The 23542-nt window shown below is 45.8% G+C and overlaps 1 protein-coding gene across 3 annotated transcripts in view; it reads left to right on the top strand.

Moving 5' to 3' along the window:
• USP13 (ubiquitin specific peptidase 13) overlaps positions 1 to 23542 on the top strand; it is a 74599-nt gene that overhangs the window by 33217 nt on the left and 17840 nt on the right. For all 3 annotated transcript variants that reach the window (XM_028731629.2, XM_028731631.2, XM_028731630.2), the window contains exons 4-11: positions 379 to 500; positions 1020 to 1162; positions 2817 to 3001; positions 9567 to 9661; positions 11080 to 11267; positions 13304 to 13375; positions 14129 to 14222; positions 21374 to 21499. In XM_028731629.2, the coding sequence (XP_028587462.2) occupies positions 379 to 500; positions 1020 to 1162; positions 2817 to 3001; positions 9567 to 9661; positions 11080 to 11267; positions 13304 to 13375; positions 14129 to 14222; positions 21374 to 21499 (1025 nt within the window). The remainder of the gene's footprint in view (positions 1 to 378; positions 501 to 1019; positions 1163 to 2816; positions 3002 to 9566; positions 9662 to 11079; positions 11268 to 13303; positions 13376 to 14128; positions 14223 to 21373; positions 21500 to 23542) is intronic.

Below are 23542 nucleotides of genomic sequence, written 5' to 3'. Positions count from 1 at the left end.
TCCCCATATATATTCATGAAATGAATAAATAAAATTTCACAGTTTGGGTACATGTGGGTGGGAGAGAACCACGTATATAGCCTTGGCCACCTAGGAAGAAAGGTTGGAATGTAATGAATAAACAAGCTGTCATTTTTTAAAAAACTGACATTTTCCTCAAGAGGCTTAATTAAAGAGAGAGAGAAAATATTGCCTGAGAGTACATGGTTTATTGAATTAACATTTGAACTTTTGTTGTACTGCTAATTGATTTAAAAGTGTTAACTTGAGCAACTAGGTGCCTGGGAATTCCCCAAGCAAAGCCTGGTGTAAGTCTAGTATCTTTACCTGTTATCATTTTAATGCTCTGAGTTTTCTCTCCCTCCCTCCCTCTTGCAGACCTAGAATCCAATGGTGATTTAAACAACGATGATTATGAATTTGAGGATGAAGCTAAACTTGTCATATTTCCAGACCACTTTGAAATTCCTTTACCCAACATAGAAGAGTTGCCAGCTTTGGTAAGTGTGGGTAACAGACAAAGAATGGGATTTAAACTGATTTAATTTTCACTCTTAAAGGATCATGGGTGCCAAGCCTGGGAAAGACCTATTTGTGGGACCTTGGAGAACTGCTGGAATAGGCCACGCTGAGCTTAAGTAGGTTTTTAAGGCAGATCCTTATATTTTGGTAGAACAGTGGAATATAATGGCCGAGAGTGTATGTGTTGCATGGCTGAGTCCTTTACTGAAATCTTGACTCAGCCTTGAACTCACTTGATGGCCTTGGGCAATATGTTGTCTTTTAGTCTTAACACCCCTCCTCTGCAATATAGGGATACTTTTGACCTGCCTTGCAGCACTCTTGTGAGGACTACGGAAAGAGTGTGATCATTCTAAAGTGCTATATGAAAGCTAATTGCTTATCATTACTCGTGCACTTGGTTGCAAACACTATAACGTAGGGATAGTTTTGTCTTTTGGTTTTGGTTTTTTACGTTGCCTTTTATGTTCAGTTTGACTTTGCCCCCCCACCTCTAGGTTACGATAGCTTGCGACGCAGTCCTCAGTTCGAAATCTCCTTATAGGAAGCAAGACCCAGATTCGTGGGAAGAGGAGCTGCAAGTCTCCAAACATGCCAACACTCTTGTACAGATGGACAATGGAGTCAGGATTCCTCCCAGGTGAGACTGTTTCACTTTGTTACCTAAGAACTGCCCTGTGGAACAGATCCCAGAACCCACCTAATCCAGCTTCTGCATCCCATGTTAACCAATTGGATGCCTTTGGGGATGGGTGGTTGGGATAGGTGCCTGGTTAAAAAACAGGATCAGAAAACCACACTTGTGATATAGAGAGAAATAGCTAAGGAGCTCTTGGGTAAGACCTTCCAGGAGGGCCCCACACCCACCCCATAGCACATAGATATGTAGCACAACACTTTTATAGAAACCATCTTATCTGTCACTCCTCTCCTTTTCTGTCTGCAGCAGCCATTAAGTTCCCTGTTGGCAGCTATTTACGTTTTCTTCATACCCATTAACACTGCATTAATCCATTATCTGCCTCACGCAAAGGACATTAAAGTTAATTAAATGATTCTAAAGTGCTCTGCAGTACGTTATATGGTTTTATAACATTTAATATACAATGTTTTAAACCGTTAGCAGGTCTTTCTGCTTTATGTGGCACATTTGTATTGAATGTTCTGTTATTGAATACTCGGTAGAGGAGGACAGTTTGCTCACATTAATCCCTTTTTACCCAGTCCTCCCTGTTCCTGCCTTTCCATCTTTTTGTTCCTCCACTACCGAAATGTTGGCTGTAAGTTTTCCTAGAGCTGAATGTCTGTTGTGTTCCTTTTCTTACGTTGGTCTGTATATATACAGTATATATATATATATACCGTATTTTTCGCCCCATAGGACGCACATATTTTTCGCCCCATAGGAAGCACCGCCCCATAGGACGCACCTAGTTTTTTAGGGGGGGAGTAAAGGAAAAATTTTTTATTTCCCCCCCATGCGCGGGGGCTGGCGCAGGGAAGCCTGAGCTTCCCCCAGCCCCCAGAACAGGCTGCCGCCCCAAGCCTTGCGCGCCCGGCGGGACCTCCCACTGGGCGCGCGAGGCTTGCGGACATCTGCCCGAAGCAGGGGGCGGGCTCCGCTGCTCGCCCCGTGCTTCGGGCTGCAGGCTGCCGCCCCAAGCCTCGCGCGCCCAGTGGGACCTCCTGCCGGGCACGCAAGGCTTGCGGATAGCTTCCTGAAGCCTGCAGAGCGAGAGGGGTCGGTGCGCACCGACGCCTCTCGCTCTCCAGGCTTCAGCGAAAGCCTGCATTCACCCCATAGGACGCACACACATTTCCCCTTCATTTTTGGAGGGGGAAAAGTGCGTCCTATAGAGCGAAAAATACGGTAAATTGATAGCACCATGGACCAGATTCAACTAACAGATCCTCCTAGTAGACTTCTCCTTGCACAACAGAGCTCCCCTGCATGTCCCCCAGTTGGCTCTGGGCAGCTCAGGAGTGACCATAAGAAGGTGAGGCTTGTTTCATCAGGCAAGCAGAAACGCTTATGTTAAGAAAACATTTGTAACAGAGCAGTACTGAATTTCTTCCTCCGTACAGTTATCGTTAATGAAGAGCAGCAGTTTTTGAGGATTGGTGATGTGGGGCTACTCAGATGGCAGCAGATTGTAGTTCTCCCATTGGCAGTTGACAAGGAGAACGCTATGGTTAATCCAATCTGGGAATCTTGGCCACTTGCTGGTTTTGGAGGTAGACCCAGGTTTCCCCAGTACTGCCAATCTAACCCCTGAATATTTCTTGCTTTCCAGTGGCTGGAAATGCTCAAAATGCGACCTGCGGGAGAATCTTTGGCTGAATCTCACAGATGGGTCAGTACTGTGCGGAAAGTGGTTCTTTTACGGCAGTGGAGGAAATGGACATGCGCTGGAACACTATAAGGAGATGGGTTATCCCTTAGCAGTGAAGCTTGGAACAATTACTCCCGATGGTGCAGGTTAGTCAGTTGGAAAGTGAGTACCTGTTATCAGGTAGCCCACATCATCACTGTCTCTTGGTTTTATCACAGAAGAGGAAAATGAGGAAGTAAGCAGGGGTTTTACAGAAGCTGAATTCGGGACGAGATACAACATTCTGCACTCCCACATAACTGGGATATGCACAAGTGTCCTGGATAATGTCTTTTCTACATTGCAACTCTGGGCCGCAGGAGAACTGGGCCTAATGACCAAGCAGAGTTTTGAACATTGAGTTTGCTATGTTCTGTAGTTGACGGGGTACGTCCTTCGAACAATACTGGAATCGCACAGAAAGGCCAGTAAGGAAGAACACACCTGACTGTTCTCAACAAAGGCAGGCCATGTTGTGCAACTCAAAGGATTCTCATTCCTGCCCATGCACACAGTTTTGCTGCAAAGCTAGCCAAAGCGGGGAAACACATCCTTTCAGCATTGCCACGGCAAAACAGATTTGGTGCTTGGCTTGAGTGTGCCACATCCGAGGAGGAGGCTGCACGTTTAGAACAAAGGGATTTGCAGACCCCTTCAGCATAGCCACGTTTTTGTTACCCGGCTCCCAGGGGCCCTGTGGCTCAGCTGGCGGCTCTCTACAGCTCTCCTTCCACCCCCAAACTCTTACCGTAGAATTAATGCAGCGTCAGGAAGCACATAAATCATTGGAACTTCTGGCTGCGACTGAAAAGGGCAGAGTGGCCTCTTGTCATTGTTAATGGTTGTGCACTGAGGGCATAGGGACAAAATTTATTAGAGGAAGGGATGCTAATGAGGCTTATGTGCCCATCATGATGCACGATTGACATACTGCTCTGGAGGGCTTCCATCTGGCCAGGGGTGGGGTGGGGATCAAAGGCTCTGGTCTTGAGTCACCTGCATAATATTTTGCCCAAAGCAGGCTATTAAGGGGACCGACATATTGCAGTGGGAATTTGCGTAACAGTACAGATTTCAGTTGGTTAATAATAGAACAGAGTCTTAGCAGAGAATTAAACATGCACGTAGTCTTTTAAGTATCCTAGGTTACCTTTAAAATCTTTATCATTCATCCTTGCAAACAATTCTTTTAGCAGGGAGGGGAGGAGGGACAAAAGTTCTCTGTGTACTCTTTGCTCCCTTCGTGTCCCCCCCTGAAAAACACAATAGGCCAGACAACGTGTTTTATTCCTGCCTACAGTAAACAAGAGCAGTTTACTAATCCTTAATATTTTCTTTTTGTCTAATTTGTGATCAGTTAGATATCAAAGGGTCCTAAATACAAAAGGAAATATGAAACAATTTTGCAGTCAGTATTGTGAAAAATTCAGATTTTAAAGTGTATTGATCTTTTGATTTCAGCGGAGAACTGCAAGCTTTGGTTGCATCCCATTCTTATAACTGCTAAAAGGAATTAGTGTAGTTTGCATTTCCAGGGTTCCTTGAATGCAAACTCAAATGAAAAAAGAAGAAATTTTAAAAATATCCAGAGGGGTTGCTTTTTAATCTGTTTCTGTGAAAACAACATAGAATCTTGTAAGACTTTAAAAGACTGACAAATTATATTATGTTGTAAGCTTTTGTAGCTTGGAGCCTTCTTTATCAGAGATATGAAATGTAATCCTCAGTTGGCATGGAGGTAATGTAAAAGTTGGAGTAAAATGGCAATGAAAGGCAAACAAAGATTTGTATCCAAGTGTCCTTAGATGACTATCAGCACTTCTAAAGTTGACCTCAGCTGGCCTTCGGAGTGGCTTATTTGCATGGACTTAAGGTTTCAAATGTTATTGTTTTGTCCCTGTTTTGTTTTATCTCTAGTCAGACATCCATATGGATGTTTTTTCCAGCTGAAGTGAAATGCTTCAAATACTATTACGGATGTTACCCAAGGTTCATTTAGGTGGCTCTGATAAAGGTGATTCTGATAAAGCACACAAACTTTTTCCAGGTGCCGCACAGCATTGTGACTTAACTGGAAAAGCACGAGAACACTGAGCTCTTGTTTACAGAGGGGAACAATAACATGTACCTGGAAACAGAGACTCCTTTGGCATGCAATGGCAGCAGAAGGGCACCATGCCTATCCATAAATGTCAGCAGGGTCACCCTTGGCAGACACTGGCGGAGAGAATGCTGGACTTTATCAGCTGGACATCGCAACGCTTATTGAGAGGAACACTGCTCCTGTTTTTGCCTTGCAGGATTTAGGAGGCCAGAAATTATATGGCTGGATGATGCTCACGGTTTTAGCTCTGTTAAAACCTTAGTATGCTGCTTTTGAACCCAAATTAGGATTACAAGGTGATTTAGCAGCAGTAGCAGATCTGAAATTCCAGCTAATTTTAAGTTTCTCCTTCCACTGTTCCTATGGAGAAAGAGGTCATTCGTATTATCGTTTTTTCAAATAAAGAGGGTGGAAATTAGGGATGGCCTATCCCGTTTCACTGCCTGAGGCAAAATGGGAAGTTCCTCACCTTTCTGCCCCTGCCAAAACCTCATTTACCGGGATCGCATGCCTATGGCCTCTGGGTTCATTCTTCAGGAGTTCTGGCTTCTGGTGGGCTTTTGCAACAGCCCCATGAGATCACACAAAGGCCTCATACAACCTTCTCAATATCTTGGGTAATCAAGGCACTCTGTCTCTTACCAGCATCTTGGGAAGGGTGCACGAGGCTCTGCACAACCTCATGGAGCTCTTGCGTGATTTTGCAGGGCTCTTGTGAGATTTCCCTGGAACCAGAAAGCCACCGCATCCACTTCTCTGGCCATGGTATGTGCCTATGGAGGTGCCCCTTGGATTCTACCACCCGAGGTGGCTACATCAGACTGCCTCATGACCCTGGTGGAAATCCTTTGAACTACATACCCTCATTAGCAATATCAGCATTAGCAGATGGCAATATATTCCTTAGCAGATGGGAAGCTATGAGATGACTTGCCCCAAAGGCACACGGTATGTTTTGAATGCAGGTCTTTCAGATTCAAGTGCAGTGCTTTAATCTCCCGGTTCGCTGTCTTGTTCATCCTTCTGTTTTGCCGCACGTACACTGAACATTAAATCCGCTACAGTTAAAACCCAGATGAACTAGTTCCATACTGTGCTGTAAGTGAAGAGGAGACATGGACAGGTTGCCAAAGGCCAGAGATGCCTGCCTGATTCAAGGAATAAGGTAGCCCAGCAACCTCCTGCAGGGGATGGTTAAACAAATATAAACAAACAGACATAGGAGTCCTTAATGGCTCTTCCTCATGGAGAAAAACATCTTTGCCAGCCTGTTTAGATGCCACAGCTTAGATCCTAAGTTGCTCCTCCATCCATGCAATTGGGGGTTTGGGAGGAATTGCTGCCAACTCCTACCTCCTGCAGCCCATGACACCATATGCCACACACCATTCCCAAGGCTCCTGCAACCCCAGCACCATATTTTTGTGGGGTGTGTTCGCGTGTGCGCATAGAGGGGTCTGCAGAGGAAAAATAGAGGCAGGAAAGGAAAGTTTGGATCCACACCTATATCCACCTATATCCACACCATGCCAGTGTGGTGTAGTGGTTAAGAGCGGTAGTCTCGTAATCTGGGGAAGCGGGTTCTCGTCTCCGCTCCTCCACATGCAGCTGCTGGGTGACCTTGGGCCAGTCACACTTCTCTGAAGTCTCCCAGACTCACTCACCTCACAGAGTGTTTGTTGTGGGGGAGGAAGGGAAAGGAGAATGTTAGCCGCTTTGAGACTCCTTTGGGTAGTGATAAAGCGGGATATCAAATCCAAACTCTTCTTCTCTTCTTATAATACTATGTGTAGTAAGCACATGCTCTCAGATTGGGGGAGCACACAAGGAGTTACTTACAGGGATGAGGAGAGCAACTGAGGATTTGTGGGGAGGCACATCTGGCATCTTCTGATGTCTTTTGCAATTGTACCCCACACTTCTTGGATGGAATTCTGGGTACCTCAAACTTGCTGGTAAACCAAGGCTTCATAGAACCATAGAATTATATAGTTGGAAGGGACCCAGAGGGTCATCTCATCTCCTGCAACACACCTTTTTAACTAGCTTCTTGGGCTGCTAGTGCCATCAAGGGAAATGTTGTCTGCTTTCGCCTTGCAGGCTATGCAAGAACCTGGGGGGTGGGGAGTGGGTCTGCCTTCTTATTTTGTACATAACAGCCCACACAGCTGCCCTCTCAGTGGCTACTAATCCTGCTGATTACATACTACCTCCAGCATTAGAGGCAGTATGGTGTTGGTGATCACTACTGCATCTTCTGACAGCAGATTTCATAGCTGAAGTGCAGTCCCAGGTTCTTCTGCCCCAGGGCAACTACACCCTTGTGCAAATTAATTGAAACAAACAATGTAGTTTATTGTACAAAACTCACATATATGTACATTAGTAACGGATATGACCTCTGCTGTTTTTAAGCAGCATTTGAACACGGTTTGACATGGAGTCTACTAGTTTCGAACAGTCACTGTTTTCAGATCCCTGTACCACACTTGAATCAGCGCTTGAATGAGCTTCTCCATAGTCGTACAGTCTACAGCACGGAGGCGACTATTGCATATAGCCCACAAATTCTCAATGGGATTTACGTCCGGGGAATTCCCTGGACAATCAAATACCTGTATTTGCTGCTCTGTCATGAATTTCTTCACCACTTTCGATGTGTGACTGGGGGCTAGGTCCTGCTGCAATATCCCAGTGCCATCAGGACACCTCTTTTCCAGCTCTGGAATAACTCTCTTTTGTAGAACCTCGATATATTGTGGCCAGAGCATCATTCCTTCTATTGGCTGCAGGCTTCCAACACCATAACGATCAACTGACTTTTTGTGTTTGTTGGGGGTACAGGATTACAAGTAAGATAGAAAACATGCCTTGTTTCAATTAATTTGCACAAGGGTGTAGCATTTGGAGCAGAGTGTTCTTCCTGGCAGGTGGAGCAGGAAAGTTCTCAGCAGCTGTTCTTTCTCTTGCTGATGAAGGAACAAGGCAGTCCTTCCCTTCTGTGTTATGTTCCTCTTGAAAGGCAGGGCTTGACCTGTGCTGCGCCCTGGCTTTTTAGCTAACAGTTTTTTAGGCAGAGGAGCTACTTGCAGCCTGGTGGGGAGGCAGGGGCTCTTCATTTTCAGGTAGGCAGCCACTCTGACCAGGAACAAGAGAGAGCACCTGTGTGCCAGTTGCCTTGATTTGATTTCGTGGAGAAAAGCGATCCCACAATCCCTGTCTCTCTTAATTTCTGGAGGGGAGGATCCCTCTGGGTTTAGTGGAGCAGGGTTCATAACCCTTCCTTCTTCAGGCAAGAGACGACCTCTGAGTGGCCTTTTTGTTCTCTGGCCAATGGATGCTCTGGCCAGTGGATAGAGCCAAAGTGAGCTTATACTAAACCATTGGTTCATGCAGCCCAGCATTTTCTATTCTTGACTGGCAGTAGCACTCTAATTTCAAGGCAGAGAAAGTCTGCCCTCTGATACCTTAAAACGGGCATGTCCAAAGTCCGTCTAATCCAGACCCCTATGGCAGCTACCATATTTTTCGCTCTATAAGACACACAATTTCCCCTCTAAAAATTATGGGGAAATGTGTGTGCGTCTTATGGAGTGAATGCAGGCTCCTTGGCTTCAGCGATAGCAATGCGAAGCCTCTGAAGCGCAGTGGGAGTGCTCCTGCTGCGCTCCGTAGGCTTTGCGTTGCTTTCACTGAAGCCTGGAGAGCTGCCTGAAGCCTCCGGAGTGCAGCAGGAGCTCCCACTGCGCTCCGGAGGCTTCGGGTTCCTTTCGCTGAAGGGTAGATGCCCCTTCAGCTAAGGTGCAGTGCCCATTCAGCTAAGCAGGAGGAGAAATGGAAGAGGCTCCGTTACTCCTGCTGCTTTGCTGAAGGGGCGCTGCGCAGAGAGGGGGAAATGTTTTTTTCTTATTCTCCCCCTCTAAAACAAGGTGCGTCCTACGGTCGGGTGCGTCCTATAGAGCGAAAAATACGGTAATTGGTGTCTGGTCCTAAAAAAAGCTCAACAACTTCAACCCTAAAAAAAGCTCTAAAAAAGGTCAACAACTATGGTCGGCCCTCACTTCATCAAATCTGGCCCACTTTGAAAAAAGTTTGGGCACCCCTGCCTTAAAAGAACTGGAGATTCCAGGGATTGAACCTGAGAATTACTGTGTGGAAAGCATTCATTCTGCCTCTTAGGTGTGACCTTCTTTCTAACACCTGAAAGCTCACTGCCACAAGGACAGAGCCGGTTGCCTTGTTCTGCTCCTCCCAAATCGCCCCTGCTGCAGGCTGGGCAATGTGGGATGAAGCCACAGAAGAGTGGCACACCAAGCTGCTGCAGCAATGTCTGAAGGGCACCTTCGAATAGGGATCTCTTGGTTGCCAATGGAACCATTATAACATGGAGAACTTGGTAGCAAACAGAATGTCCAGAATTTGCTTAATAGTTGCGCTGGCATGTGTGCAGCAAAATTACTATCGCTTGGCGTATTACGTAGGTGGTAAAGCTTCAAGAATATGCTGTTGTGAAATAACGCTGATGGGCAACACTCGGTGAGCAGTCCTTTTTCTTCTTTTCTCTGCAGATGTCTATTCCTTTGATGAAGAGGAGGCGGTTTTGGACCCACACATAGCCAAACACTTAGCACATTTTGGCATTGATATGCTCCAAATGCATGTAGTAAGTGGCTTTCCTTTTATTCAGGATCTGTATCTTCAGCAGTCATGGAAAATAGCGGGGGAAATCAGTGCCTCAATTGGAAAAGCACAGTTTCCATTCTTGTGGGAGATCCTTCTTTCTTTTATAATATATAATCTGCTTTTCAGTTTATGTTCTCCTGCTAAAAGGCATCTGATAACATAATAAAATGACAGTTACAGATAAGTAGCCGTGTTGGTCTGCCATGGTCAAAACAAAAAAAATTCCTTCCAGTAGCACCTTAAAGACCAACTAAGTTAGTTCTTGGTATGAGCTTTCGTGTGCATGCACACTTCTTCAGATACCAGATATCTGAAGTTGGTCTTTAAGGTGCTACTGGAAGGAATTTTTTTTATAATAAAATGACACCAGGCTGTTTCTGAGTTCGGTAAGACTCTGAGCATGTAGAATGGGAAGTGAGAAGGGAGTGGGGAACCTTTCTCAGCCCAGGGACCACATTCCCTTCTGGGGAATCTTTTGGGGGCTGCTTGCAAGTGGTTGGAACTATGATTGAAAACTTAGGACCCGATACAGAGGCCTGGAATGCTGCCTTTGGCGTGAGGTTCCCCAACCCTGATGTACAATATATGTGTATTTGGAAACCAAGGCTACGCTTGCCCTCCTGCCCAGGATTGAACCGTACAGTCACATTTTGCAAAGTTTAAAAAGGTAAAGGGACCCCTGACCATTAGGTCCAGTCGTGACCAACTCTGGGGTTGCGGTGCTCATCTCGCTTTATTGGTAGAGGGAGCCGGCGTACAGCTTCCGGGTCATGTGGCCAGCATGATTAAGCCGCTTCTGGCAAACCAGAGCAGCGCACGGAAACACAGTTTACCTTCCCGCCAGAGCGGTACCTATTTATTTACTTGCACTTTGATGTGCTTTTGAACTGCTAGGTTGGCAGGAGCAGGGACTGAGCAACGGGAGCTCACCCCGTTGCGGGAATTCAAACTGCCGACCTTCTGATCGGCAAGTCCTGGGCTCTCTGGTTTAACCCACAGCGCCACCCGCATCCCTAAGTTTAGTCTCTGCAAATCAGACTCTCCATTTTTATTTTTTTTTAACCACATATTGCATGTGAAGCTCCACAGAAAAACGAGGGAGCTTTTTATGGCTATAGCAGTGGATCTTTCTGTGTTGCGGCTATAAAAGTGGGAGTAAGTTGTGATTGCAGTTGCTTAGATAATTCAGCAGGTGGAGACATTATTGCATTTGTATCTCAGCAAGCAGAAAGCAAGCTATTTTATTGCTGAGTGTTTCATTTGGGAAAGTTCTCAGAACCAGGTGTTTTCTTCTTTTTTTCTATTTAAACACACCTGCTTTATAAGATCTTAACATACGCTTTTGTAAACTGCTGCTTCTTAAAAGCCTTTTTTAGATTTATTTTTTTTTGCATTCAGACGGAGAATGGCTCGAGAGATAACGACATCAAACCCAGAGTCTCTGAATGGGAAGTGATCCAAGAGTCTGGCATGAAGCTAAAGCCAATGTATGGTCCAGGATACACGGGCATGAAAAACCTGGGCAACAGCTGCTATGTCAACACTGTCCTACAAGCCATTTTCAGCATCCCTGAATTTCAGAGAGCGTAAGTCATTCTAGGGAAGTTTTGCGGCAACCAGATTAGAACCTCTTATGTTCCTCATTGCACTACTAAGGCTCGCTACAGTACAGAATGGCAGACTCCAGGTCTGCCCCAGTGCTTATCCCCAACAGGGAGCTGTGGTTAATTGGGACTTCCTGGGAAGTACAGTGGTGCCTCGCAAGACGAAAAGAATCTGTTCCGCGATTCTCTTCGTCTAGCGGTTTTTTCGTCTTGCGAAGCAACCCCATTAGCGGCTAAGCGGATTAGCGCTATTAGCGGTTTAGCGGCTTAGCGGCTATTAACGGCTTAGCGGCTAAGTTGCTAAAAGGCTATTAGCGGCTTAGCGGCTTAGAAAAAGGGGGGGGGGGAAGCGGGGAAAAAATGGCAAGACTCGCATGACATTTTCGTCTTGCGAAGCAAGCCCATAGGCAAATTCGTCTTGCGAAGCGCCTCCAAAACAGAAAACCCTTTCGTCTAGCAGGTTTTCCGTCTTGCGAGCCATTCGTCTTGTGGGGCACCACTGTATGCCTGTCCCTTGGTGAATGTAGTTGTTGCATTCTCACTTTACATATTTTGTTAGATGTGAAGTGAGTCTAATAGTTACATGTCCAACCCATGTTTTATTTTTATTTTTATTTTCTCTCCTTTTTTGAAAGCACTCCTAAGCTTGCTGGATTTTATAGGGATCCTTCATCCATTAGGACACGGGTGGCGCTGTGGGTAAAACCTCAGTGCCTAGGACTTGCCGATCGCATGGTCGGCGGTTCGAATCCCCGTGGCGGGGTGAGCTCCCGTCTTTTGGTCCCAGATCCTGCCCACCCAGCAGTTCGAAAGCACCCCCAAGTGCAAGTAGATAAATGGGTACCGCTTTATAGCAGGAAGGTAACGGTGTTTCTGTGCGCTGCGCTGGTGCTGGCTCGCCAGAGCAGCTTCGTCACGCTGGCCACGTGACCCGGAAGTGTCTCCGGACAGCGCTGGCTCCCGGTCTCTTAAGTGAGATGGGCGCACAACCCTAGAGTCGGACACGACTGGCCCGTACGGGCAGGGGTACCTTTCATCCACTATTCCCACCCCTGCAGCAACCATCTGTTTATTGAGTGCATATATAAATACTTCCCCTGAGAGACCCCTGGCCAGAGGGGATGGCTCTTCATTAGAATCCCTTCCTCCTGCACACTCTGCCTAGCAACAGGGTCTGCATAGCTGTCCTAGGAACTAATCCACTCCATCCTTCAGCCAAATGGAGATGGGGAGACAGAGGATCCTCAACTGCTGTTTTGCTCCCAGAAGGAACTGTATTGCTTGTGGAGTTCTAGCAGGTGTCTCACAATTCTAACCTCCAAAATTTGAGGATAAGCATTCATTTATTTATACACCACTCTTCTACTGTTGTGCTTAAGAGTGGCTTTGCAGCAATAAGGATAAAAACAGAGCACTAAAACTATAAATATACAAATTGGACAGATCGTTACACCGTATGAGTGGTATTCAATCCTTCCCCTTTGCTGACGAAACGGGAGGGAAGGAACTTCCAGTGATTCCTGTTCTTCCTCTCTGCAGCCCCCTCTGCCTCCGAAATCTGTTCCGAAGGACCCCCAGTCCTCCAGAGCAGATTTTGAGGAAGTGTATGGGAAGGAGGAACGGGTGAACATTTCCTCCTTCTCGCGTTCTGCTGCCGGATGCCTTCTGTCAATAGTGTGGAAGCACTGGATACCACCCAATGTAACCAGTTCAAAGAAAAAAACCAACAGCAGTTGAGTCAGGTGTCTTCCGTTTCTGACAGAATAGAGATGGAGATGGTGTCTGACTGATGGATTTTGACTTGGGGACCTCAGCACTGTTATAGAAAAGACCCGGCCTCTCATTCTTGTCACAGTGGGGATATTGAGATGGCAACAAGAGCAAGACCTCTGAAGTAGATTTTAAGGCCTAGGCAAGACTGTATGGGAGCAAATGGTCTCCTCAGCAAATTATGTCAATGGAAAACAATCTGCTCTATTTGAATGTTCTCTTCTTCCCCCACAATTCTCTCTGGATAGGTACGTGGGAAACCTTCCAAGAATCTTTGACTACTCCCCTCTAGACCCAACACAAGATTTCAACACACAAATGTAAGTGGCAGGTTTTATATTAAGCAGCAGATTTCTCTGAATGGTTATTTCGCCCACATGGTTTGTTGCTTTAATAACCTTTATGAGGTACCCAGACAAACACCATTCTGGACGTGGGGGAAAATGTACTAATTGCCTTTTGGCATTCTTATTAAATGACAGATTTTCTTTTGAACTTGGTTAGTGGCACGGCTTTTTGCAGCGGCAATTATTCACGGTAGCTTTATCTTATAGGATGTAATTGATTCTAAAGCTGACTTTAGCTGTTTCCATTCTGTGGATAGTGCCAAGCATTTGTTGATTTTGTTTGTTCAGTATTTATATTGCTGCTTTACAATTTTCATTTAATTTATTTTTGGAACCACCTGTGACATTTGAGAAATGATTGTGCTTGATTGACTTTGATCTGATCGCTGTCTTTGATTTGACCTGGACTTTCGCCAGAGTAGTCCTGTTGTTTGTAATAAGCATAGCTATGTGGTATGGAGAGTATTTTCTCCCACATAGCTAATGCTACACTATTTTGTATGACTTCCTGCTTTTTGAAATGGGGGGGCCAAGAGGGAAGAAGCTTAGGTAGATCATAGTAAGTCTGTGTGTTCAGTGTGTGTGTTAACAGATGGGCCACATTTAGCCTTACTTTCACCCTCCTGCTGTTTTCTCCCTACTCTGAGTCTGGTGGGAAACATTTTGTGTGCTTTCTCTCTCCTTCCCTACTCCCACCCCACCCCTACCCCCCTCCCTCTACTACAGGGCTAAATTGGGACATGGCCTCCTTTCAGGCCAATACTCTAAACCACCTACGAAATCTGACCTCATTGAACAGGTGATGAAAGAAGAACACAAGGTATTTACCTAGCATGCACAGCTTGATAACTAGGTAGAAGATGTCAGGAGTTCAGCCTACACTCGAGTAGGACCCTGGCAGAGACACATGCACGATTGGCATGTTCCCTCCCTCCTGGACGATCGTTTGGGAGCGTCATAAGCTTTCTTCAGCCCAAACATCACAGCGACCAATGCCAACTGACACCGGCACACTTAGGGATCCGCAGAGTGTTCGCAGTTTGCGTAATAGAAGTCAGCAACTCAGCATTTTGGCTAATCTACTTTACATATAAACACACACAGAGCACTGCAACATGGCTCCCTCTCTCTCTAGCATCAGACAGCAAAGAGAAAAAGAACAAAGGACAATAGTCCCACTTCACGGAACACAGTAACACAAACATCCTGTCTCCGTCACTTCCCACTCTGTGGAGTCAAAACATACACCGTCATGTGAAAGACAAAAATCCCATGACTGCAATCATGGAGCAGGAATTCTAACAGAAGAGGCATACAGGCAACAGCGTAGCTAGCTGCTTGGGTGCCCAGGGCAAGCTGCCCGTGGGGGTGGGGCAAGCTGCCCACTGGGTGTGGCATGCTGCGTGGAGCCTCACTGCCACCTCACCTACAGCTGTAGGGAGGCTGAGCCGGGGGGAGGCGGGCAGACGCAAGCCCCATGCTGCTGTTTTGGGCAGCGCAGAGCCTGCAGGCACCCAAGCCACCCAAGAGAGATGCGTGGCTAGGGTGCCTGCAGGCCCTGCGGTAAGTGCCGCCCGCCATGTTGTGGCACCTCCCACCTAGCTACGCCTCTGTCGACAAATCTGGTCTGTGCCCTGCATCAGCTGAGCATGGCTCCCCAGAACATGTTCTTAGACACAATCTATAATGCATTGGCAGTGCCGTAGCAAATCTGCTGTGGTTTCTTGCCAAGGTGACTCAGTGTGGAATGAAGCCCTGAAGGCAGAAAGCCTGATAACTGCTGGTGGCAGATATACCCAAAAAACAGCCCAGAGTCCTAGCCAGAGTAAATGCGTATAGAAACAGGACAAATCTGAATATTTTTAAGAACAGCACGGAACGCAGCACAGATTTGACTTTAGCACCTCTGAGCGGTTGAGGACAGCCTTTTATTTATCTTTCCTTTACTGAGGCAGTATTGTTGCATTCTGGAAGCAGTGCTTGCAGCTAGTATGTTTGGCCCACTGGGGGATTAAAAAAATTGATATATTTATGGCTGCCTGCTGTATAATCTTTGCTTTTATTAGGACACTGTCTGACATAGTTCAGCTTGTGTCCAGTTAGCGTTTTGTGTCGCTGTCAATCTTTTGTTACCCTAAAACTTGGAAACTCACAATGTCCCCACCCTGCCTCTCCCTCTCTAAGGTGGTGTGTTTGGAAAGGAAAGGTCACCATGTAATGGATACAGGAGATGCAGTAGCTGGAGAGGAATTTTTGTTCCTGGAAGAACTACTCAGAGTAAACGCAGTGGTGTATTTATAGCAGGGTTGCAAGTTCAACCAGAAGAGTAATTATTTGTTTGAAATCATTTTAAATCTGCAACACATTTTTTTTAAAAGAAGCTTAAAACTTTGAACTGAGTAATTACTCAAAGCTAATTTTAGTCAGCTAAGGCAAATTCTAATGGGCTAAGGCCAAGAGTTAAAGATATGCACCTTCTGCTTTTGGGAGGCTGTTTTGGTTCTGGTATGTTCCTGCTTAAATAAGGGATTAAATATAAAATTTTAAAGATGGCATAACCCCCATCTTTTTTTAAAGGACTCACCTCCTGTAATAATAATAATAATAATAATAATAATAATAATAATAATAATTATTATTATTATTATTAAAAATACATCTTTCCCTGAACTGGGTTCTTAGTGGTCACCCATCCAAGTTGCTAATTAGGGCTACAGTGGTACCTCACTTTAAGTACTTAATTTGTTCCGGAGGTCCGTTCTTAACCTGAAACTGTTCTTAACTTGAAGCAGCACTTTAGCTAATGGGGCCTCCTGCTGCCGCCGTGCCGCTGGAGCACGATTTTTGTTCTCATCTTGAAGCAAAATTCTTAACCTGAAGCACTATTTCTGGGTTAGCAGAGTCTGTAACCTGAAGCGTCTGTAACCTGAGGTACCACTGTATATTTGTTTAGCAGCGAGATGGTCCCAAAGATGGCATTTCCTTTCTAAATGATAGTGGCAGCTTTTCTTTATTAAAGTCTAAGCTATTGCACTCCTCAGGATCCAAAGAAAAGCAGCTGTATGGAGGCTTTGCTAAAACGAAAATTTATTTAAACATTGTTGGTTTATCGATTAGCTAACAATTCTTTAATAGCAGTCCTCAGTTTATAGAGTCCCTAAAGAAGATGGGGAGAATTGGAGCTTATTCACACCACCAACTGGGCTCAAGTTAGTTGTAGGGAGAGCCTGTGCATTTTAGCTCCTGGTCCGTGATGAGGTGGCTGCGTTGCCTCTGCCAACATATGAAATGTTTTGATGTTCACATCTTGCTTCTTGGTTGTTTTTAGTGGTGCTCCAAAATCTGAACCCCGTGCATAGTAGAACATGTGTACGACTGGCTCAAGCCAGGATGGGAGCCAGTAGTGGTGAGCTTTCTCAATGGGTTTTCTTTTACTACTCTTCATCCACCCCCTATTATTGCCTTCTGGCAAGCGCAGAATTCTTGTTTTGCTCACCCCTGCAGCCAATGGCTGAGGCCGGGGGAATGGGAGAAACCACAGCTGCCCTGTCTTTCAGCACGAGAGAGAAGTTATGGGCATGCATGCCTCTTTGCTTCCCACTTTTGTATCCTGCCTATCCTCTTGATAGTAACTCTGGAGTAACATTCATGGAATTCCGTTTTACCTTCACAACAATTGTGTTGTTGAAGTTAGGCCAAGAGCGGGGTTTTGTGGCAGTGTAAAACCACTCTTGTCATTCCCGCCTTGGATCAACATCATGTTTACAGTAGCCTTTTCCCAAGGGTCACACTATTTGGTGGAGTTGCTGCGTCGATGAGGAGGCACATTTTTTCATCTCCGCCAAGCTAAGCAGTTGGCTCCTTACCTCTCTTGCCCTGACCTAGCCACTGTGATCCACGCAACGGTCACTGCCAGACTGGATTATTGTAACTCACTCTACGTGGGGCTGCCCTTGAGACTGACCCAGAAACTCCAGCGGGTGCAGAATGCTGTAGTGAGACTCCTTACGGGGTCCTCGCTGCGAGATCACATTCACCCGGTGCTATACCAGCTGCACTGGCTCCCGGTGGAGCACAGGATCAGGTTTAAGGTGCTGGTTTTAACCTTTAAAGCCCTATACGGCCTAGGACCCTCATACCTACGGGACCATCTCTCCTGGTATGTCCCACGGAGGACCTTACCTTCTTCAAACAAAAACATCTTGGAGGTCCCAGGCCACAGGGAGGTTAGGCTGGCCTCAACCAGAGCCAGGGCTTTTTCAGCTGTGGCTCCAATCTGGTGAAATGCTCTGTCACAAAAGACTAGGGCCCTGCGGGACTTGACATCTTTCCTCGGGGCCTGCAAGACAGAGCTGTTCCACCAGGCCTTTGGCCAAGGCACAGCCTGACCCCGTCCTTTGGTAATCCTCACAGAACTCTAGCCCAATGGTTGCCATTAATTTGCTTTGAACTGATTTTATAATGAAATGATTTTAGAATGCTGTATTATTTTACTGTTGTTAGCTGCTCTGAGCCCGGCTTCGGCTGGGGAGGGAGGGAGGGATATAAATAAAAAAAATTTATTATTATTTATTATTGATGAGGAAAGTGTTGAGCCTCTGTGTGATTGGTGGAGTAAAGGGTGCTTTGACTTGGACATGGGCGGAGGACTGGATGAGAGGCACCAGCGGAGCCTCCTAACAAATGTGGGCTGGGGTGCCCAAACTCCCAAACTCAGTGCAGCCAAAGTGTTTTCTGCCTATATAACCTACAGAAACAAAACAAGACAAATGCAAATCCCGTTGCTGATGTTTTGCAAAGCTTCACCATCCAATTCTCTGTGTTGCAGTTGAAGGATGGTTTCCTTTCTCTCCATGTTACTGCCCCCTCTGCCCCAATCTCTCGGGCTACCTGTACAGTGGTGCCTCGCAAGACGAAATTAATCCGTTTCGCGAGTCTCTTCGTCTTGCGGTTTTTTTGTCTTGCGAAGCACGGCTATTAGCGGCTTAGCGGCTATTAACGGAGAGAGCCAATGTGGTGTAGTGGTTAAGAGCGGTAGTCTCATAATCTGGGGAACCAGGTTCGCGTCTCCGCTCCTCCACATGCAGCTGCTGGGTGACCTTGGGCCAGTCACACTTCTTTGAAGTCTCTCAGCCCCACTCACCTCACAGAGTGTTTGTTGTGGGGGAGGAAGGGAAAGGAGAATGTTATCCACTTTGAGACTCCTTAAAGGGAGTGAAAGGCGGGATATCAAATCCAAACTCTTCTTCTTCTTAGCGGCTATTAACGGCTTAGCGGCTTAGCGGCTTTAAGAAAAAGGAAAAAAACTCGCAAGAACTCGCAAGACGTTTCATCTTGCGAAGCAAGCCCATAGGGAAATTCGTCTTGCGGAACTACTCAAAAAACGGAAAACCCTTTCGTCTAGCGAGTTTTTCGTCTTGCGAGGCATTCGTCTTGCGGGGCACCACTGTACAAAATCACGACTTTCATATTATGTGTGACTCCAGAGTAACTTATCGGATATTGGGATATTGGGCAAACTGCTTTCTCTGACCGTCTCAGTGGAACTACCTGTTTGCCTGCCCCCGCCCCATGAAAAACATAAGTTCAAAACCTATTTAACAAAGGAGCACATTTCAGCTTTAGTTCATTGCCTCATGAGAGGCAATGCAGTCGAAACAGAAGTGTCATAGCAGTGATTAATTTTACATTTTCTTCCTCACACTCTTATCCCTAAATGGCCTTGGTCCAGTATACCTGAAGGAGTGTCACCACCCCCATAGTTCTGCCTGGACACTGAGGTCCAGTACCAAGGGTCTTCTGGTGGTTTCCTCACTGTGAGAAGCCAAGTTACAGGGGGCCAGGCAGAGGGCCTTCTCAGTAGTGGCCCCCGCCCTGAGGAACACCCTCCCACCAGATGTCAAAGAGAAAAACAACCACCAGACTTTTAGAAGACATCTGAAGGCAGCCCTGTTTAGAAAAGCTTTTAATGTTTAATAGACTATTGAATTTTAATATTTTTGCTGGAAGCCGCCCAGAGTGGCTAGGAAAACCCAGCCAGATGGGTGGGGTATTAATAATAATAATAATAATAATAATAATTTATTATCTCTGAGAGGCAGTGCCAAGTTTAGTGTAAAAATGGTCCATCAGATTTATTCAGATATATCTACCTTGTTTTTCACACTGATACCGTGTCACATTACATGGTGCCTGTTAACACACTTCATAGAGAGCTGCTGTATATTTTAATTTCTTGCATCTTTGGAATCCATCCATCATTGGACGACGTCATTGGGCGCCTCCTGCCCAAAGCATTCATGTGAGAGATTGAATGATCTGACCCAGCTTATTTTTAGCTAAACGGTTTTGCAACTGTTGATGGGGAAAGCGTTGCCAGAATTTTCTCTCGTTTGCTCTCAGTGTGTGTGTGTGTGTGTGTGTGTGTGCGCGCACGCACGCACACACACACACTCTTTCTCTCTCTCTCTCCCCCTCCCACACAAAACCAAACAAACAAACATGCACACACACACACTTTAAAATCTGCCTGTGCACTGCAGCAGATTAGCTTGGCAGGAGAAGGAAATTCCATAGAGGACGCTTTACCAAAGAAAATAATAAACAGGAGATTTGGGGGAGGGTGGTATAAGGAGAGGAGTGTTCAAGGGTAGCAAACATGGTGCCCTCAAGATGTTGGATTACACCTCTCATGAGCTGCAGCCAGCATCTTATGTGTCTGTGTCAATACCAAGAGCAAGAGCAAACATGGCAGAAGAGCAATAGCCTTCATGCCCTAACCAGATGGACCCTTGATCTGATCTGCCAGAGTTCTTCACGTGTTCTTATCCTTCTCTCATGCAACCAAAACTACAGGCTTCACAAGAGGGGATGGCTATTAAATCAGTTTCAGCCCATAGTGTGAATGCGTCCAATATTGCATTGCCCAGGTTCCCAGTTCTCCTGGCCCATCTGCATTCCTCCTGCCCCTTACCCATGTGCTTTCCGGAAGACAAGGTCTACAGCTCCCACCATCTCCAATCACTGACCATGCTGGCTTACCTAAAAACCCTTGAATCTTGATACGTCCCTCTTTCAACAAACCTTCTGAAATCTTTATCCTGGCTGTTACCTTGCCTTGTGTTTTGGATTGATTTTTGTGTATGTGCCATTCCAATTTTTATATTTATAATCATTTTTTAAACATGTTTTTAAATGTTTTTGCTATATGTGTTTATATTGTCAATGGCTTTGAGATGCCTCATTCAGAAATGAAACGAAATAGATAAATAATGCTGCCCTACTTGCATTGCGTGAAAGCAGCATTGACCTATGGTGCCTGTGGCCTGGCAGGTTTGATTTTTTAATATTATATTATTTTTTCTAAAGCTTTCTGACACAGAACTAAGCAGCATACAAGGTAGCTGGAGTTTTGTTCTGACTTCTGTCTGCAAGGCAGTGGAGGGCATATGCGTACTGCCCAAAATAGTTTTCAGAATTCCCAGTATCTCCCTTCACCTCCCTGAAATCATTCCATAGATATGGGGAAATGTAAAGACAACCCCTGTAAGGTGTGTTGGTGCAGGCTGCTCCCTGTCCATTTAATAGATGGGCAGGAGGAGTGTTACCTAAAACAACCATAACTAAACTAAAATTAATAATAGCCCTGCTTTATTGCAAATTATGTGATGTCGTTATGTACATTTGGAGTCACACATGCATGACATTTCGTCTTTTTCTGGGATTGTGGGGGTACCTGAAGACCTGAAGCGGTGTTGTGAATTGCACCAGTTCATCCCTAAACTTCCCATGTGTACCATTGGGTTAATAATTAAATCTGTTCCTCTCCCAATGGGAATAGCTCTTTGGGTAACTTGATACGGAGAAAGATGGGAAGGAGGGTCATAACAGTGGTACAAACGCCGTTTTTGTCACATGCACCAAAGCATTAATTACAAAGCGTCATGACATATTTTATTCTGTTTTTTTTAGCCTCAGCACAATGGCATCTCTCCTCGCATGTTCAAAGCTTTTGTGAGCAAAGGGCACCCTGAATTCTCCTCCAGTCGGCAGCAAGATGCACAGGAGTTTCTCCTGCACCTTATACATCTCATAGAGGTGAGCAAGGGTTAGCCACTACTTGTCTTGTCTTTGTTTGTATCAGACAAAAATGCTATGTTAGTCTTGTACAGTATAGTAAGGTAAAGGGTAAAGGGACCATTAGGTCCAGTCATGACCGACTCTGGGGTTGCGGCGCTCATCTCGCTTTATTGGCTGAGGGAGCCAGCGTACAGCTTCTGGGTCATGTGGCCTGCATGACTAAGCCGCTATTGGCGAACCAGAGCAGTGCATGGAAACGCCGTTTAGCTTCCGGCCGGAGCGGTACCTATTTATCTACTTGCACTTTGATGTGCTTTCGAACTGCTAGGTTGGCAGGAGCAGGGACCGAGCAACGGGAGCTCACCCCGTCACAGGGATTCGAACCGCCGACCTTCTGATCGGCAAGCCCTAGGCTCTCTGTGATTTAACCCACAGCCACCTACTTCCTACTGTATAGTATAGTAGTTTTGGTGTAAAATGATGGATCGATTGGTGTGGTACCAGAGGTGTACATGGCACCTTTGTAGATTTACATCATTAAAATAAGACGTGTCCTTGCCCCAAGGAGCTTACACTGGAAATCTTGCTTAGCTGCTGTTAGATTTATTACGCGGACTTCACCACCAGGTCCCAGGGTGAGCCACAGCAGTAGGGAAGACAACGGAAGAAAGGGAGATGATTCTTTGATCTTTACAAAATAATAGTAATAATAATAATAATAATTAATTGCTGGGTTAGCAGAGTCTATTTCCAGCAACTAATTCAGCGAAATCGGGACATTTCCTTTCAGATAAATCAATTGAGTGAATTGACGTGTAGTGCCTTATCATATTTTATCTTGAGGAGTTCCATGAAATAAATTAATAAAAATCGATTCATGAGCCTCTTAAGTATTGACATGGGAGATAAGTACTTACTGAAAGCTTTTTTTCCTTGGACACTGATGACAAAGCCTGAGAAACTTTCACAGTTGTGCCCATAGAGCATTGTAGTGCAGAAATAAAAGATTATTTCCCACCATCCAGTTGTTTCGGTACTACTTGATTGCAAGGTAGGGGTTGTAGTCAATGCGAGTCCTACTCAGAGTAGGCAAAGGCAAAGGGACCCCTGACCATTAGGTCCAGTCGTGACTGACTCTGGGGTTGTGGCGCTCATCTCGCTTTATTGGCTGAGGGAGCCGGCGTACAGCTTCCAGGTCATGTGGACAGCATGACTAAGCCGCTTCTGGCGAACCAGAGCAGTGCACAGAAACGCCGTTTACCTTCCCGCCGGAGCAGTACCTATTTATCTACTTGCACTTTGACATGCTTTCAAACTGCTAGGTTGGCAGGAGCAGGGGCCGAGCAATGGGAGCTCACCCCGTCACGGGGATTCGAACCGCCGACCTTCTGATCGGCAAGTCCTAAGCTCTGTGGTTTAACCAACAGTGCCACCCGCGTCCCCCTACTCAGAGTAGACCTGTTAAAATTAATGATCAGGATTAACTTGTGATGCTGAACTAGTTGAGCCATTGGCCTTGATCCAGCAGGCTCTTCTTATCATTTCTTCCTTTTGGAGTGTGAGAAATTTAAATTTCTGCCTGTCTTGTACTCTGTGTGATGCTTTTGAGACATAAAACATCCCCTAAAATGTAATAGGTATCAGTCATGACAATTGCAAGTTTTCAATATGGCTGTTGAAATTTCACGCTGAAGAGGTAGTATGTCAGTTTGGACTCTTAATGTCTTAGTGCTTCGAGTGTTAAAACTAAACTACTCTTCCTATGTTATTGTGAGAATATGGGAACAGCTTCAGTGTGACTCCTTCCTATCACCAGCAACACTTCTGAATACCAGTTGCTTGAAACCACGGGAGGGGAGAGTGCTCTTGTGCTCATGTTCTGCTCCCTAGATTCCCACAGACATCTGGTTGGCCACTGTGAGAACAAGATGCTGGACTAGATAGGCCTTTGCCTTGATTCAGCAGGCTCTCCTTAGCTTCTTGTCAGCATCACCCCAGCTGAGAAACTAGGACAACAAGGAGATGTACTTTGGATCTTCGCATGTGGCCTGGTTATTCTTG

This window comes from Podarcis muralis, chromosome 6 (assembly GCF_964188315.1).
Source record: "Podarcis muralis chromosome 6, rPodMur119.hap1.1, whole genome shotgun sequence".
In the NCBI taxonomy this organism is placed as follows: domain Eukaryota; kingdom Metazoa; phylum Chordata; class Lepidosauria; order Squamata; family Lacertidae; genus Podarcis; species Podarcis muralis.
This window is presented reverse-complemented; position numbering and strand designations above follow the sequence as displayed.